This window comes from Pseudophryne corroboree, chromosome 1, assembly GCF_028390025.1.
Source record: "Pseudophryne corroboree isolate aPseCor3 chromosome 1, aPseCor3.hap2, whole genome shotgun sequence".
Classification (NCBI taxonomy): Eukaryota; Metazoa; Chordata; class Amphibia; order Anura; family Myobatrachidae; genus Pseudophryne; species Pseudophryne corroboree.
The window spans coordinates 937,550,745-937,569,731 of record NC_086444.1 but is presented as its reverse complement, the minus strand read 5'-3'; the positions used below and the strand labels follow the sequence as shown (position 1 = coordinate 937,569,731).

Here is an 18,987-nt window from a genome sequence, read left to right as displayed (position 1 = left end):
CACCCGATAGAGGCAGTGTATGGATGTATGGATGTATTTAGAGAGACAGTGGATGCATGTAAGTATGAGAGAGGCAGTGTATGGATGACGTATATATGTATGTATGAGAGAGAGAATGAAACAGAAAGAAATAGGTAGCTGGGTAGGGTGCCAGAATCTGGTAAGGGGGTGCCACTGAGTGTACCTGTCAAATAATTAAGGATGTCTTTGAGAGATACATCCTTGTCGAACTCATTGCAGTCAGACAGCTGGGAGATGTATAAGACACCGCCGTACATTGTCTCAAAGCTTCACTTCCTGAGCCAGAAACTAGTACAGTGTTTGTAGTCACCAACTACTGTACCAAGGGTCACAGTGCCAGTAGCTTCCAAATATCCAGAGGCAGAAATGAGCACAGCACGGTACCCGTAATCACCATCCACCCAGCGCCAAGAACGAACATAGTGCCTGTAATCATCAACTACCCAGAATTAGGAACTAACTCAGTACCAGAGCCAGGAGGACCTACACATCCACAACCTGTAGCCATGACGTAGCACAGTCACCAGCTACCAAACATCAGGCACTAGCACATAGAGCCTGACTCAGAGGCACATGCAATACACCGCCTCTGCATTTTCACCTTACTGACTGGGGAAGTGGGTAATTAATGGTGTTGGGGGGCAGTAGGCAGACGTTTTGCCTAGGGTACCAAGTAACCTTGCACCGGCCCTGCCACTGTGTAGCATAACATGAATAAAGGGCATTACTGAATGACGTAATGTGAATAAGGGACACTACTATGTGACACACTAAAGTTAATCGGGCACATGCGATGCAATGGGAATAAGATTGTGCTACTGCGTGGTGTCATATGAATTGAGGACACTATTGTTTAACCACGTGCCTTCCTTGTGAGACCACTGTCCCTTTATAAAGAACTGGAGGTACTACACAAATGTATAGTTTGCAGGCGGACTGCGAACACCCTAGCACTAGCCCTGCCTAATGGAAGGTGTGTGTGTGCGGGGAGGGGGGGTGTAGGTGGCGGGGAAAATTAGTTCCACCATTTCTCCAGGACCACTTTAAGGTCTGTGGACGGCCATCATTAGAGGTTGAGAGGGGCAGTGACAGCAGTGCAGTTTTACAAGTTAATCTACATATAAGAAATTACACATTGTTACACAACAGAATTGCTGAAAACACAGAACTAGTTCCTTTCCCCTAAGTTCGTTGCAAATGAGGCTTTTGTGTGTAGCCTGTACAATATGTACAGTCATGTTCATATTAATGCCTTTCACACCATATGAATGCCTTTCTGTTTCCTCTTGGATGTTCCCTCAGGTACTCCGGTTTCCTCACACAATCCAAAAATACAGGTAGGTTAATTGGCTCCCAACAAAATTAACCCTAACGTGAATGTGTGTGCGTGCAGTAGCGGATCTTGCCACGGGCAAGCAGGACTTTTGTCCGGGGCACCGCCTTCCAGAGGGCGCCGGCGCCATCCGGAGGGCGCCGCACCATGGCAAGATCCGCTGCTGCTGTGCCCCTTGCTGCCGCTGCCCGCTGTCCCGCTGCCCGCTACGCGTCTAGTTTCCCTTCGTCGGCTGCCCGCTGTGAAGGGAAACTAGACGCTACGCGTCTAGTTTCCCTTCGTGGAGAGGACCTTTACTGTAATGATGTGCGGTGCGCGTTGACGTCATCGCGCACCGCACAGCAAAGGTCCTCTCCACGAAGGGAACTAGACGCTTAGCTTAGTGGAGAGGACCTTTGCTGTGCGGTGCGCGATGACGTCAACGCGCACCGCACATCCTTTCAGCGGCGCTACTACAGTTCAGGGGGCGTAACTGACCACGCCCCCTGTATGAAGCCACGCCCCCTATTGCCACCCGGGCGCAAAAAGCCCCTGAACTGGCCCTGTGTGCGTGTACATGTGGTAGTGAATAGATTGTAAGCTCCACTGGGGCAGCGACTGATGTGAATGACCAAATATTCTCTGTAAAGCGCTGTGGAATATATGTGTGCTATATAAATAACTGGTAATAATAATAATGATGATGTCATCTTGCCACCTCAAACTTAATATTTCCAAAACAGAAATCATTATATATTCACCGACCAACAGTAGTTACCAACCTGATGTTTCTATTACTGTTGAGAAATCAAAAATCAATCGTACCACACAAACTCGCTGCCTCGGTGTCATCCCTGACTCTGACCTTTACTTTGTTCCCCACATTCAAATTGTCTCAAAATCTTGCTACATGCATCTAAAAAACATATCCAAAATGTGACAATACCTTATACAAGACACTGCAAAAACTCTAATCCGTGCTCTCATTATCTCCCCTGTACTGGGCTACTACTGATGTTTAATTAGGCCCAAAATCCATTGATATGCCAAGGCTTATACACACACACACATATACAGTAGCATGCATACACACAGGGCTGTTTCTAGCCAACTTGGCTCCCAGTGCGAAATTTAAAAATGCCCCCCCCCCCCTTGACACAACAAAAAAATGCGCGCCCCCATAGAAGGGGGCGTGACCTAGCTAAAATGGGCGTGGTGTCATCTGAAAAGACTACCTTACAACCCAGTTTTTGACCTTGCACAGACAGATCACGGCGAGCACAGGAAAAAAAAGAAAAAATATATATTACGCCATACACCGCAATGCCCTTGATACATTAAATCCCCATTTTACACGTTACGGCAGGCAAGAGTCCCCATTTTCCACATTACGGCAGGCAAGAGTCCCCATTTTCCACAATACGGCAGGCAAGTGTCCCCATTTTCCACATTACGGCAGGCAAGAGCCCCCATTTTACACAATACGGCAGGCAAGAGCCCCCATTTTACACAATACGGCAGGCACGTGTCCCCGTTTTACACAATACGGCAGGCACGTGTCCCCATTTTACAAAGTACGGCAGGCAAGAGTCCCCATTTTACACAGTATGGCAGGCACGTGTCCCCATTTTACACACTACGGCAGGCACGTGTCCCCATTTTACAAAGTACGGCAGGCAAGAGTCCCCATTTTACACAGTATGGCAGGCACGTGTCCCCATTTTACATACTACGGCAGGCACGTGTCCCCAATTTACACAGTACGGCAGGCACGTGTCCCCAATTTACACAGTACGGCAGGCAGGTTGTCCCCATTTTACACAGTACGGCAGGCAGGTGTCCCCATTTTACACAGTACGGCAGGCAGGTGTCCCCATTTTACACAGTACGGCAGGCAGGTGTCCCCATTTTACACAGTACGGCAGGCAGGTGTCCCCATTTTACACAGTACGGCAGGCAGGTGTACCAATTTTACACATTATGGCAGGCAGGTGTCCCCATTTAACACATTATGGCAGGCAAGTGTCCCCTTTTTATACATGATGGCAGGTGGCGGGGGGGGGGGGTAGAGAGAGAGGGAGAGGCTGACTTACAGTTGAAGCGTTTTTCCCGCTCTTCGCCGCCTCTATCTCCTCTTTGCGGCGCCGCCGGCTTGGCTCCCCCCTCCTCCTGAGTACCCAGCTCGGAGGAGCGTAGTTTAGCGGAATGAAGCGATTGCGTCATGACGCACCGTGTCATTCCGCGAAACTCCGCCCCCCGAGCTGGGTACTCGGGAGTATTTTAAAGTGTTCAAGAAGTGCCGCGGCGGGTGCCCCGTGCGGTTGCACGGCTCGACCGCCGCAAGAAACGGCACTGCATACACACCATAGTTGCCTACCCTCCCGCATTCTGCAGGAGACTCCCTGAAATAGTAGTAATCTCCCTGACTTCCTGAATAGTCCAGAAATCTCCCTGATTACACTGTACCCCCAGTATGTAGCTGTTACATCCTTGAGGGGAAAAAATAAATCATTCAAATGGTATCATCAGTGCCATTCTCCTGCATTGGTTATAATAATCCCTACATGCCGTTTAAATAACATTTCTCATGGCCACTTACAGTATATGGAACCACTTGTAAAACACCATACACAAACAAATCCTGAAAAATATCAGTGTCTTTTCTTAAACAAGTACAGTAGATCTTACTAACTTTGAGGCTCATTTACATTTGGATGTAAGTCATGTTTATGACACGCCTCTCAGATGTGGCAGTACACTTCCGCATTGATAGGTGTTACTTTCACATCTCCCCGACATGCTTTTTAAAAAGTAGGCAAGTATGCTACACACATCATTTATTAAAAGTACATAAATTAGTTCCACCTTACCAGCCCATGATTGAGGAGCTGTGCACTGGAGCTCCCCCTCTATTCAGCCAGCAGCATCTCTGCACCATGTTAGGTACAGCTGCCTGCGCTCCGCTTGGACAGATACACCGATGGATCGAGGGCCAGGGAGGAGGGGGTGCTCTGCGCTCGTCACCCAATGCCTCTGCCGCAAATACATCTCCCTACCCCCTTCTCCTAGCAGCACCTCACATCTTCTTCTGTGGGTACACTTGCACTTCTCCGCTCCTCTCCCTGTGCAGCACATGGAGAGGACGCAGCACAAAACTGAGCCTGGCCTCCGCTCCAGCGCCGTCAAAACAGAAGCTACACCGCGCTTGGCCGCATGGGAGCTGAAAAACGGAAAGTGGAGCTCAGGAGTGAGCTCCACCCTCGGAAGCGAGCAACTCTAGATCCCCTTCGTGGAGAGGACACCCAGTCTCCGGCTGCAGTGCACGCGTGTGTCAGGGGACCAGACATTAGTGAGTGCCTGCTATATTGGGGGTGCGTGTGAGTGCACGGCTCATTTTGAAGGGTGACACCCGGGTGCAGGCCGCACCACCCGCACCCACCTCATGACGCCACTGTTTCCAATTGTTTTGTTTTATTTTATTACTTGTTTCCAATTGTTAAGCACAACGGAATTTGCTACGCTATATAAGAAACTGTTAATAAATAATAAAAATTACTCTTAAGTCTTAACCCTATCAATATAGATAACCTTACACACATGAGATGATCTTACATACTGATAAGGTCACCTGCCAATGCCCAGAATAGTCTAGCTCATAGATTCTCAAACTCCGTCCTCAGGACCCCAAACAGCGTTTGGTGCACAGGTGTGTTCATTACTTACTGACACATTTTAAAAGGTGCACAGGTGGAGCTAATTATTTCACATGTGATTCTGTGAGGAGACCTGCAAAACATGCACTGTGTGGGGTCCTGAGGGCCGAGTTTGAGAACCTGTTGTCTAGCTCTTATCAGTGCGATCCAGGTCTAAACACTCGGGTCAAACCGTTCAAACTACAGGTGACCCGGGTCAGTCCTGGGAAGAATAAAAACACATTTCAAATGTAGTGAAATTTATTTTGCTACACGCTAAAGTGATACCATAGTGCAGTTAAAAGTAGTAGTATTTACTTTTGCACGCACTCTAGCACACTTTTCAACATGACCCCTCCTCCAGGAACAAAATGCTCTGCTCCTGGACTTGCCTCAATGTTTATGATTACAGTTAGTGTAGGACTGGGGCATGTTGGGCCCACCGGGGGAATGCAGTGGTAGCGGCCCATGTTTAGGGATGTGACCAGTCTGCAGAGGGGGTGTGGCCTGCCACCTTATTGATTTCACTAACCATTAGAGAGTGCAACGTCTGTGCCCCTTCATAAATATATACAGTAAATTCAGCTGCTGCATGCATGATAATGTACCAGATTAATAACAGCAATGCACTGTAGAAAATACACCATAGTCTTGTATAAGATAACATATGTATAATGTATAATTCAAATGCACAGTCTAGAACCTGATCCTAAAGGCCCATATAGACGGGGCGATGCGGGAGAGATGTGTTCTGAGCGAACCGCTCAGCACACATCTCTACCGCCGCTCAAAACAGCGCGATCTGTGCTGAGCGTGCGGGAGGAGACGGGGGGCCTCTCATTTCACCCAGCGGGTGAAGTGAGCGACCCGCTAGATTGGCCTGCATGCAGGCCAATCTAGCACCAGCGATAGCGATGCGCAGGGCTGTGCATCGCTATCGTTGTAGGGGGTACACGCGGAGTGATAATGCTCAAATTCTATGCAATCTAGTCAGATTGCTTAGAATATCGCTCCGTGAGTACCCCCCTTTAGAGCAGGAGGTGGGCCCCCAGGCAGTGGGGCCCAGCGGTGGTTTCCCCTGTGTCCCTGTGGGCCAGTCCAAGCCTGATTGCAGTCATCTGTGTTGTAACAACCTTCTCAGCAAACTAACTAAACTGCAATCATAAAGTAGAAAGTCCAAGAACAGATTGATATTTTTTACCTGGTGGACGGGGTCATGTTGCACAGTATGCTGTAGACTGGTTACTAAAGCGTGTACTGTATATATGATATGTAATTTCCTACTTATCTACTCATTTACAACCTGAGATTACATAGGGTGCACCTGATTTTGTGTCTGTGTGTGTGCATTCCAGAGAAGTCTTTAGCAACATAGTACAGGAAACACATAATGAAGCCTGACATAGGAAGGGGGAGGGTTCTCTATAGGAAGATATCCCCCCAGTTGTGGAGTCATGCTCATATTGTGTCTTACCTTGTTGACAAGCAGAAAGAAATGACACAGTGGCAAGTAGCGCAATATCAGATTCGATGCCCATATTATCTTGGCTGTTCCAGGTTCTGACTGTGAGTGAGAAAGAGGAGTTATACAAGCTGATAAGGCTCGCCTCACCCTAGACACTCCCACAATGCTAACACCCAGTTTACAATGCCTCAAGCAACCTCACAAAGCTAACAATGACATGTTGTTTCCACAGACATTATAGAACTACAAATCCCAGCAGTCCTTGCAATGTACATTTGTGTTCAGAATAACTGTTACGTTTTTGTCAGCATTAACCCATCTATCCTTTTCGTAGAATGAACGTTTCATTACCTGCACCTGGTTTTGTCTGGTTTCCTCTGTATCAATCCCGTTATAATTATCATTTAATGCACAGATTCACTAATTTACTTATTTACAAATAAAACAAACATTATCAGTTCAGGGTGCATCTGGCATTGTTCTAGAGGTTACATAATCATTGCTAAACTTGACTTTCAATGTTAATAAAATACAAAATATATCACGAAGCATCAGAGCCGTAACCAGGGCTGCCAACATAAATTGTGGGGCCCAGGACTGACAAAATAGGCAGCCCCCCCTAAAATAAATACATATATAAATAAAATAAAAATTATATACATAAATTTGTGTGCACATACTCCGAGAAACACTATATTATGTCCTACAAAGTTAAGCCGATAGTGCCATTAACACCACAGTAATGCCTCTGTCACCATATTATGGCCCACACAGTAATGACACTGATACCATATTATGCCCAAATAGTAAAAATCCTCTATGCCATAGTACCTGCTCTAAGGGGTTTGCTTGTTGTCAGGGGAACCCCCCAACCGTCGCCACCATCGGTCTGTGGTCACTGCCTCCTTCAACCTTTTTAAAATGTACCTCCCAAAATGGCAACTGCCTCCCCATGCTTTTAAAATAACTGTCTCCTCTGAGGCGGTGGCCATTTTGGGAGGGACATTTTCAATACTTTATGCAGGGACCCTCTAAGTAGCTGGTGGCAGTGGGTGGCATGCAGCCCAGGCCCTCCACGCTGTGTCAGAGCGGCCAGGTCTGGGGCAGTTGTGCCCCCAGCACCCCCCTGATGCCAGTTCTGACCGTAACAAGACTTTTTGGTGCCATAAAGAGCATCCCCCCCCCCATTTTACAAACAGGGACTTAAAGCCCATTGCTGAAAAAAGGTTGTAGCACGTTCTTCGTTGCCCCTTCCCACATGATTATATATATATATACACATACACACATATTTATAGAACACCTATATTTTCAGAACACTCCAAAAATAATGACTTTAGACACCAATTCACTTATATCACATTCATGCACTAGTAGTCGTACCAAGGGCCTCTCACATTGGCAGGCAGGAAGACTCCTGCAAGTACAAGAACATACGTGCACCTACAGTCACATCTTCCTTTATTCATGGCAAACATTTCAAAATACTGTTATACCCTGGACTCAGACCGATCACCTCTTACATTGTAGTCAGACACCTTACTCATGGAGGTATTTTCTCCTGCATAGGAAACACACAAATACTAACTATATGAAGTGTGTAGCATGCAGCCACACACCCAATTCCCTGCAGCCTCACACTGCTGCAATGCTAATTATTAGATTTTTTTAACAAAAGCATATTGCGTCTCTGACAAATTCAAGTAGCTTCATATCATTAGAATTTGCAAGTGTCCTTTGCAGGAGCAAGTAGCTCCATGTGTAAGGCGTCTGACTGCAATGTATCAAATAATGGATTAGAGTCCCGGGTATGAAAGTATTTTGAAATGTGTGCTATAAATAAAGGAGAATATGACTGAAGGTGCTTAGTGGTGGAAGGGGATAGGAAGACAGACCAGGAGGAGAGAGGGGTGGCCAAGAGAGGCTGGGGATTAAAGAGAAGGAAGCTACAAATGAGAATTATTAAAACAGAAAATCGTGACTGAACAGTGCTCTGGCACGTCTCGCCACCGGACCACCCTAGTTACTGCCCTGTAAAATATTGTTAGTTACAGTACTCACATTTTAAAATAGATGAGAGTGTAAAACTTTTAAAGATGTTAAAATAATAAACGTGTTTTAATGCAGACTCTTTCTGAGATACTGGCCTGGGTGTGGTATAACCTGTCGACAGTCATAATATCTTCCTGGATGATAGGTTGACATGATGAACGGTCCACAAAATGCCCCTGTTGGCTTCTTACCTTTCCCAGCAGCACCGGTGGCTCCAGTTTATTCTTCCTTGCCCCAACAGTGCTGTCAGAATCACTTACGGTGTGGACCTCTGATGCTGCAGCATTCTGGTGAGCGTTTATCCCCCTATCCCTTACCCTAAAACTCTACCTGGTGCCTAACCCCCCCTCCGCCTCACAGCCTTACCAAAGCCTTCCGCCACAGCCAAACTCTAACTTTCCCAATGGCACTTAACCATAACCGTCCACATCTTGAAACTATTGACATTTCACATGGTGACATTTCATTTGCCGACATTTTGAACCTGTCGACAGTTTGAATGCCCTTGCGAGGAATGGGCATGACAAAATTTGGACAAAATCCTCTTTATGCCACATTCATGCACTTAACTTGAGAGCTCGTTGTTATTCAGTTACAATACCCTTTATTAAATAACACATTTCAATATACTGCCATACCCAGGATTCAAACCCTACTCATTCAGCTATTTGATCTTGCATAAAAACTATGAGATTTCTAACTATATGAAGCTACTTGCAATGCTGATCTTTTTATTTATTTTTTTACAAAGTGCAACTGAGCAGATCTATGTAGTGTGCAGCCACACATCCAATCCCTTGCAGCCACACACTACACAAATCAGCTCAGCTGCAATGCTGATAATTTTTTTCACAAAGTACAAGGTAAGCTTCAAATAGTTAGAATTATCTAACTTTCAATGTAAGGGCGGATAAGGTAGCTCAATAAATAGTGTCTGACTGCAATGCCACAGGCAATGGGTTTGAATCCCGAGTATGTCAGAATCATGAAATGTAATAAAGGACCGTGTGACTGAATAACAAAGAGCTCTCAAGTTAAGTTCATGAATGTTGTATAGGTACAGTGTTATGCAACGGAAGGGGTGGGGGTAGGATACTGGAGATGCAGGGCTTCAAAAAGGGGAGAAGCTACAAGTGAAAGTAATTAAAAAGATGATAATCATCATCATCATCATCATCTTTTATTTATATGGCACAAGGGATCCGCAGCACCCATTACAGAGTACATATACAAATGTGCAAAACAAGAAGAAAGCACTTAAGTTTGAGACAATATAGGACAAGTACAGGGTATGTACAGAAAACCAGGGGTTAGGTACCATCAAAGGGATTACTGAGAAAAAGATGGTGTAAGTAAGACAAGGAAATGTACATGAGGGGAGAAGGCGCTGCTCTTGCGAGCATACAATCTAAAATTGAACATTGCTTTTAACAGCGTCCCCTACCCTGCAGCACTACTGTATGTGCATTGACACACGCTGCACATACCTGGTGCAGGGAAGACTTGTTTTCAAGAAGTCGTCCCTGTACATCGGCCCGCTGTTGTGGCGCAGCCTGGTGCAACTCTCCAGGTATCTGTGGTACAACCTTTTCTTTCTGTACAGATATCTGATCTGCAGTGCACACGGGCCACTGGGTCCAGGAGGGAGGTACACCGCACACATTGCACCCGTATTTGAATACTCACCTCTCCAGAGTCCAACACAGGGCACTGCAGCCGCAACCATCACGGCAAAAAAAAAAAAGTCCAAAATGGCTGCTGCGCATGCACAGTACGACTTTTGTCTTCGGAACATGGTGGGTGCCATGTTTCCTGAGACCTGCGCCTACGGCGCCGTGGAGAGGAGGGGGCCCACCCGGAGTCTGCACACAGGACCCCTCCTCTCTTAAGACGCCCCTGGATCAAAGGTATACTGGAAAATATTAACAGCATTCCTAAACCAGGGTCTCCTCCTGCACCATCTGCTTCTCTCCAAAAAGTTCCAATAAAAAAGTGTTATGGTCCTAATTCATATTTGGATAGACTTGCTCAGCTGCAAGGAAGCTGCTGTGCAATTCCGGCTTATTCAAATTCAAATGCAGCAGGAGGCCTCTGTAGGAGATAGACGCCTCCTGTTAGCCTTTTAGAGCTATGGGCTGCATCCGAAGATGCAGCTTTGGATTACCATTGACCATCAGTCGCAATTCTAAATGTTTTCAGGCAAAGGCTAGTCTGCGTAAACTGAAGCTTACTCGGGCTAGCCATAAGATTTGGACACCCGGGTTGAGGAAGTCTGTGTCTGGTGATGCAGACCCTGTACCCGTCATGCCTTCAAAATGGGGCAATACACTCATGCGCCGCCCCCAAATGCTGTAGCATTCCAAACATGCTGCGGCTGACAGGGCAGCGATCGATATGGCAGGACCCACTCTGCACATGCGCGGAATGGGTCTTGCACCTGTGCAGACCATCTTTGTGCGTAAACCATTTGGTTGTACGTAGAAACACGAATTAGGCCTTACAGTATGTGTGCAGACACAATTCCTTGTAAAGTCTTCAGACAATAAGGATTATGCTCTGGCTCCAAGGCTATCTCCCCTTCTGTGTAATAGGGGAGGTCTCCCCACCTCTGATGGCAACACTGCCTGTATCTATGTGCCTATGTAGGTTTCTGTGCCCTGTGTATGTGTGCCGTTATTTTCTTGTGGAGCTCTCTGTCCATGTTTCTTTCTCTCTGGATAGCAATGACAAAACAGATATGAAGAATTGCTGTTTTGTTTGAATTCAGCATTTTTTGCAATGGTCAATATTTATTTTCTTACATAATTTAATATCTTTATTGTATCTTTAACTATTTTATTCTTACCACATGGAACTGAAAGTTTGCACATGAGCAATGCATACAGTAGTGGTAGAGGCGCAGTGAGATTTAATGCTTCCCATTCTGGGTCGGTATCACTGACGCAGCTGAGTGTCCCGCAGTTATAAGGGCAACGTTTTCTTGCTAAATTACAGCAATGAGATTTTAATTGTAAAAAACGTTATTAATTCAATTATTGCTATTGCCAATCAAACTGTCCCTGTAAATTAGGGATAATTACAAAATTAGCACTGCAAGTATTTGCCACTGTCTTCACCAAAATCCCCAATGTCCCTAATTTCTGTGTAGAAAGAATTGTATTTGTAGACGAAGTTGCTCACTGATTATCCCACCCCCTCTCCAGCTGCTCCTCTCTTACACCTTCAGTAAGGGAGGGGGGGGGGGGGGGGGTCAGTAGCGGGGTGCTGGACTGCAAGGCAACGTAAGTCGTAAGGAAGGTTCACTAATGGGATCTGCTTCTTAGCCTGGCATCCACTCTGATAGGCAGCTCTGCTCACAGGGACATGGACCTCCTCCAGTAGCCTCAATGCAGTGTACACCCTCGGTTCCCAGCAGCAGGGTTCAGCCGCAAAACAACACAGCCTTACAGCTATTTCACACTGCCTGGTTTCCACCGGCCAGCAAAATCCCAGACGGGAAATAAATGAAAATTTGTGTCCTTTCACACGGCATGGACCCGGCCTGGTCGCCATGTTGCAGCCGGGAATATCCAATGAATAGGACGGTTGCCGTCTGGCTGCTGTGGGATCCGGTCTGAAGATCGACAGTGTCTAGGTCGACAATGTTTAGGTCGACCACTATAGGTCGACAGTCACTAGGTCGACATGGATGGAAGGTCGACAGGGTTTCTAGGTCGACATGTGCTAGGTCGACAGGTCTAAAGGTCGACATGAGTTTTTCACATTTTTTTTCTTTTTTTACATTTTTTCATACTTAACGATCCACGTGGACTACGATTGGAACGGTAAAGTGTGCCGAGCGAAGCGGTAGCGGAGCGAAGGCACCATGCCCGAAGCATGGCGCACTAATTTGGGATCCCGGTCACTCTACGAAGAAAACGACACAAAAAAATTTAAAAATCCTCATGTCGACCTTTAGACCTGTCGACCTAGCACATGTCGACCTAGAAACCCTGTCGACCTTCCATCCATGTCGACCTAGTGACTGTCGACCTATAGTGGTCGACCTAAACATTGTCGACCTAGACACTGTCGATTTGATGAACCACACCCGGCTGCTGTTACTGCCGCAGAAACTGCGGCTGCTGCGCATGCCCAGATCCTTCAACATGGCACAAAGCCGCACCGCGTGAAAGGATCTGAATCATGGGCAAAAACCGGCGTGTGTGAAATGACACTTATTCTCACCGGGAACCTCATAACAACCGCGTCCACATGCCCATGCTAGCATGTGCTCCAACTCCCAAGCTGCTGGTCACTGAAACGCTGCCGGTCTGCCCTGACAGACAATACACTCCCAGCACAACTCCAGCTCCTCAAAAGTCTCTCCTTTTATATCCTCTTGGCCGTTTACAGCCTCCTCTTTCCCACCAGCTGCGCAAGGAGCATTAGATGCTAAACTTAATTTCTCTTACGTCCTAGGGGATTCTGGGGTCCGCATTAGTATCATGGGGTATAGACGGGTCCACTAGGAGCCATGGGCACTTTAATAAATTGATAATGTGGGCTGGCTCCTCCCTCTATGCCCCTCCTACCAGATACAGTTTAGAAAATGTGCCCGGAGGGACCGGTCACGCTTGGGTAGCTCTTGAAGAGTTTTCTGCATTTATTTTCTTTTTTTTATTGTTTTTAGGCAGGTCTGGCTGGCACCAGACTGCCTGCTTTATGGGACTTAGGGGGGTGGAGTGGGGACGGCCCAACCTCCCTAGGGTAATGGTCCCATTCCCCGCTGACAGGACACTGAGCTCCAGAGGGTCCTATTCGCAAGCACCACCACGGCGAGCATACAGACCCGCAGCATGCCGCCTCCCCTAACAGAGCCAGAAGTAAGGAGAGTGGTGAGTAGGTGTCCGGCGTCCCGGTTAGCGTGTCGCCGGCTGTAATGGCGGCAAAAGGGGTAGGAGCTCAGTGCTGACAAGCAGGCTGCGGCTACAGGCTTCAGAGGCATACAGGGTACTGTGTGTTCCGCTGTGAGGGGTGAGCTGAAGCCACAACAAACATATACCCACACTGGCAGCACTTCTACAGGGGTTTTAACTAGAGATGAGCGGGTTCGGTTCCTCGAGATCCGAACCCCCCCGAACTTCACCTATTTTACACGGTTCCGAGGCAGCCTCGGATCTTCCCGCCTTGCTCGGTTAACCCGAGCGTGCCCGAACGTCATCATCCGACTGTCGTATTCTCGCGAGATTCATATTCTATATAAGGAGCCGCGCGTCGCCGCCATTTTCACTTGTGCTTTGGAGATGATAGCGAGAGGACGTGGCTGCGTTCTCTCAGTTTCTGTGTTCACTGTTCAGTGTGCTGCAAATATCTGTGCTCAGTGTGCTGCAACTATCTGTGCTCAGTGTGCTGCAAATATCTACGTTCTCTGCCTGAAAACGCTCCATATCTGTGCTGCATTGTAGGACAGTGCAGAATTTTGCTGACCACCACTATATATATATATATAGCAGTACGGTACAGTAGGCCATTGCTCTACCTCTGTGTCATCAAGTATACTATCCATATCTGTGATGCATTGTAGTTGTGCGCAGTATATGTAGGAGGACAGTGCAGAATTTTGCTGACCACCAGTATATATATATAGCAGTACGGTAGAGTAGTCCATTGCTCTACCTCTGTGTGGTCAAGTATACTATCCATATCTGTGCTGCATTGTAGTTGTGCGCAGTATATAGTAGGAGGACAGTGCAGAATTTTGCTGACCACCAGTATATATATATATAGCAGTACGGTACAGTAGTCCATTGCTCTACCTCTGTGTGGTCAAGTATACTATCCATATCTGTGCTGCATTGTAGTTGTGCGCAGTATATAGTAGGAGGACAGTGCAGAATTTTGCTGACCACCGGTATATATATATATATATATATATATATATATATATAGCAGTACGGTACAGTAGTCCATTGCTCTACCTCTGTGTCCTCAAGTATACTATCCATATCTGTGCTGCATTGTAGTTGTGCGCAGTATATAGTAGGAGGACAGTGCAGAATTTTGCTGACTACCAGTATATATATATATATATATATATATATATAGCAGTACAGTACAGTAGGCCATTGCTCTACCTCTGTGTCCTCAAGTATACTATCCATATCTGTGCTGCATTGTAGTTGTGCGCAGTATATAGTAGGAGGACAGTGCAGAATTTTGCTGACCACCAGTATATATATATATATATATATATATATATATATAGCAGTACGGTACAGTAGGCCATTGCTATTGATATATTACTGGCATATAATTCCACACATTAAAAGATGGAGAACAAAAATGTGGAGGGAGGCCGGCCACTTGGGTCGCTTAGCTTAGCCATCCAGCGACCTTGGTGCACCTCTTTTTTTCTTTGCGTCATGTGCTGTTTGTGGACAATTTTTTTAAGTACCATCCTGTCTGACACTGCAGTGCCACTCCTGGATGGGCCAGGTGTTTGTGCCGGCCACTTGGGTCGCCTAGCTTAGCCATCCAGCGACCTTGGTGCACCTCTTTTTTTCTTTGCATCATGTGCTGTTTGGGGACAATTTTTTTAAGTGCCATCCTGTCTGACACTGCAGTGCCACTCCTAGATGGGCCAGGTGTTTGTGTCGGACACTTGGGTCGCTTAGCTTAGCCATCCAGCGACCTTGGTGCACCTCTTTTTTTCTTTGCATCATGTGCTGTTTGGGGAATATTTTTTTAAGTGCCATCCTGTCTGACACTGCAGTGCCACTCCTAGATGGGCCAGGTGTTTGTGCCGGCCACTTGGGTCGCTTAGCTTAGTTATCCAGCGACCTCGGTGCAAATTTTAGGACTAAAAATAATATTGTGAGGTGTGAGGTGTTCAGAATAGACTGGAAATTAATGGAAATTATGGTTATTGAGGTTAATAATACTATGGGATCAAAATGACCCCCAAATTCTATTATTTAAGCTGTTTTTGAGGGGTTTTTGAAAAAAAACACCCGAATCCAAAACACACCCGAATCCGCCAAAAAATTTTCAGGGAGGTTTTGCCAAAACGCGTCCGAATCCAAAACACGGCCGCGGAACCGAATCGAAAACCAAAACCCGAAAAATTTCCGGTGCACATCTCTAGTTTTAACCCACTATAGAACAGAAATTACCACAGCCAGTATAAAAAAAACGGGAAGACTGCGCGAAGGGGGCGGGGCTTCAGTATGAGCGGATCCAGCAGCTCACCAGCGCCATTTTCCCTCTGTAGCTATACACAGGCAGACTGGCAGGGAAGCGCAGCTCCTCCACAAGGACTCCAGTGCACCTCAGCAGTACCAGGGGGTCATAGCAAGGGGGGGAGCAATATTTGGTGTACTAAACCCTATTAAGGGTACTTTGTTTGCGACCCAGCTAAACTTGCACTTTAGCTATAGAGGCGCCTTGTGGCTGGCTTCATTATACTCTGTGTCTCCCTAGAGGGCTCTGTGTGGGTTAACTGTGTTTTACCCTATTTTCCTGTGTGTGTGTGTGTGTGTGTGTGTGTGTGTGTGTGTGTGTGTGTGTGTATGTGTGTGTGTATTCTTTCACATTTACTATGTCAAAGGAGTGTGTTTCATGCATAGCAGAGTGTTTTTCTCAATCTGGGGGATCACTGCCGTATACTCAGGATAGTACACTTTCTCAGGCTAGTGGATCTGAACCAGTATGGTTAGATTCATTAAAAGGGATGATTCCAATATTTCAAATAAATTATCCCAAAATGAGAAGGAGACGCAATACTTAAGGCAATCTGTTGATGACCTGATGAATAGAGATTCAGTTGTCATTCCAGTGTCTCAGACCCCTACCATTTGTCCACAGAAACGTACTCTGGCCCAAATCATGCAGGCTGATATCGATGATGATGATGATGATGATGTATCAGACCCAGAGGAGGGTGAGGTGGACTCGGGAGGGGGGAATGCAGCTTTGTCACAGGGAATACAGGCCCTGATAGAAGCTATTAGAGATGTCCTGCACATCCCTGATTAAGGTATCAGAGGACGAGGAGGAATCTTATTTTAATGTAAAAAAGAAATCCTCATCTACTTTCCCTGCATCTAAGAAATTCAATTCCCTATTTGAAGCAACTTGGGTAAATCCTGACAAGAAGTTTCAGGTCCCAAGACGGTTACTCACATCCTTCCCCTTTCCTCAGGATGACAGGAAAATATGGGAAAACCCACTGATAGTTGACGCATCGGTTTTTAGGCTGTCACATAAGATAGTTTTACCTGTTCCTGGGGCAGCTTCCTTGAAGAATGCTGCAGACCGCAAGATTGAGACCACTCTCAAATCTCTGTACACAGCTGCTGGGGTGGCCCAGAGACTCACTTTTCTTGTACATGGATCTCTAGGGCCATTGCAAAATGGCCAAGTGATCTAATTGACGGGTTAGATTCCTTATCCAGGAGGGAGATAATTTTACTCGTACAGCCAGGGCCGGATTACGACCATGGGGGGCCCGGGGCACGTAACACAGTGTGGCCCCTATAAGAGAGAGAGAGGTGTGTGTGCGTTACTTACCAGCCGCTACAGACTCTGCCGCGATCAACCCTCCTGCACGTCTGTCCTCGGCAGCTAGGCAACGACTCGGCAATCAGCAATCGATGAACCAGCCTGCGCGCACCCTGAAGACCCACCACATGAAAAACAGCTGAGCGCAGCTGACCAGAACACCTCTGCTGCAATGACGGCCACAGCTCAGAAACACAGATCGCATCAGAACACAGATCCGATCTGTGGGATAGCGGCGGGGGGGCCCTTTTGGAAAGGGGGGCCCGGGGTACGTATCCCCGGGGCACCCCCTTAATCCGTCTCTGCGTACAGCATATACAGGATTCTGCTAACTTTATGGTGGAGGCCATAAAGGAAATTGGTTTACTCAATGCACGCACAACTGCCATGGCAGTGTCAGCACGCAGGGGCTTGTGGCTACGCCAGTGGACTGCAGATGTGGATTCCAGGAAAGGTGTGGAAAGCCTACTTTAAACAGGTGAAGCCCTTTTTGGAGATTAACTGGATACGTGGATATCCAAGGCTACGGCGGGTAATTCTATATACCTTCCTTCCGCAGCTGCCGCGGCTAGAAAATCCTACACTGCTCTAACTCTGCAGTCTTTTCAGACAGCGAAGTTTAAAAACAAAACCAAAGGTTCTTCTACAGCCTTCAAAGGCAATAGAGGTAAACCCAGAAAACCGGCAACTGCAGGTTCACAGGAACAGAACCCCGGTTCTACTTCCTCTAAGCCTTCAGCATGACAGTGGACCGCACTGCCTGGAAGACAGGCAGGTGGGAGCCCGTTTCAGATTCTTTAGTCACATATGGGCAACGTCATGCCAGGATCCCTGGGTCAAAGATCTTATAGCCAAAGGTTACAGACAGGAGTTTCAGGAACTCCCGCCTCACAGATTCTTCAAATCAGGCTTACCAGCTTCTCAAGAAGCAAATATGACTTCACAAGAAGCAATTCAAAAACTGGTACAGACTCAGGTCATTGTTCCAGTTCCACTTCAGCTGCAAAACCAGGGTTATTAGTCCAACCTGTTTGTAGTTCCGAAACCGAACGGTTCGGTAAGACCCATTTTAAATCTCAAGTCGTTGAACCCGTACTTACGGGTATTCAAGTACAAGATGGAGTCTCTGAGAGTGGTGATCTCAGGTCTGGAAGAGAGGGAATTCTTGGTGTCTCTGGATATCAAGTATGCGTACCTTCATATTTCGATTTGGCCACCTCATCAGACTTATCTAAGGTTTGCCTTACAGGACTGTCACTACCAGTTCCAGGCCCTGCCATTTGGCCTCTCAATGGCACCGAGGGTGTTCACCAAGGTAATGGCAGAGATGATGTTTCTCCTCCGCAAACAGGGAGTGAACATAATACCGTACCAGGACGATCTGCTGATAAAAGCACCATCCAGGATCACGGGTGGATTCTGAACCTACCAAAATCTCATCTGGAACCAATGCAGAGGCTTCCGTTCCTGGGGATGATACTGGATACGGAGGCACAGAAGGTATTCCTTCCGTTGGAAAAGGCATTGGTGATCCAGTCGATGGTGCAGGATGTTCTAAGACAAACCCAGATATCGGTGCATCTATGCATTCGCCTTCTGGGAAAGATGGTAGCCGCTTATGAGGCGCTGCAGTACAGAAGGTTTCACGCAAGGCCCTTTCAGCTGGACCTGTTGGACAAATTGTCCGGATAGCATCTTCACATGCACGGATCGTCTGTCGCCAAAAGACAGGATGTCTCTTCTGTGGTGGCTTCAGACTTCTCACTTGACCGAGGGCCGAAGGTTCGGGATTCAAAACTGGATTCTGCTAACCACAGATGCAAGCCTCAGAGGTTGTGGAGCAGTCACCCAGGGGGAACAGTTCCAAGGAAATTGGTCAAGTCAGGAAGCCGTTCTTCTGATCA

General features: G+C 46.9%; 1 protein-coding gene across 1 annotated transcript in view; it reads right to left on the bottom strand.

Moving 5' to 3' along the window:
- The window catches only part of LOC134971216 (microsomal glutathione S-transferase 2-like), a 111,793-nt gene that overhangs the window by 85,838 nt on the left and 6,968 nt on the right, over positions 1–18,987 (bottom strand). Inside the window, exon 2 of the mRNA XM_063946494.1 lies at positions 6,500–6,589. Coding sequence (XP_063802564.1) covers positions 6,500–6,589 — 90 coding nt within the window. The remainder of the gene's footprint in view (positions 1–6,499; positions 6,590–18,987) is intronic.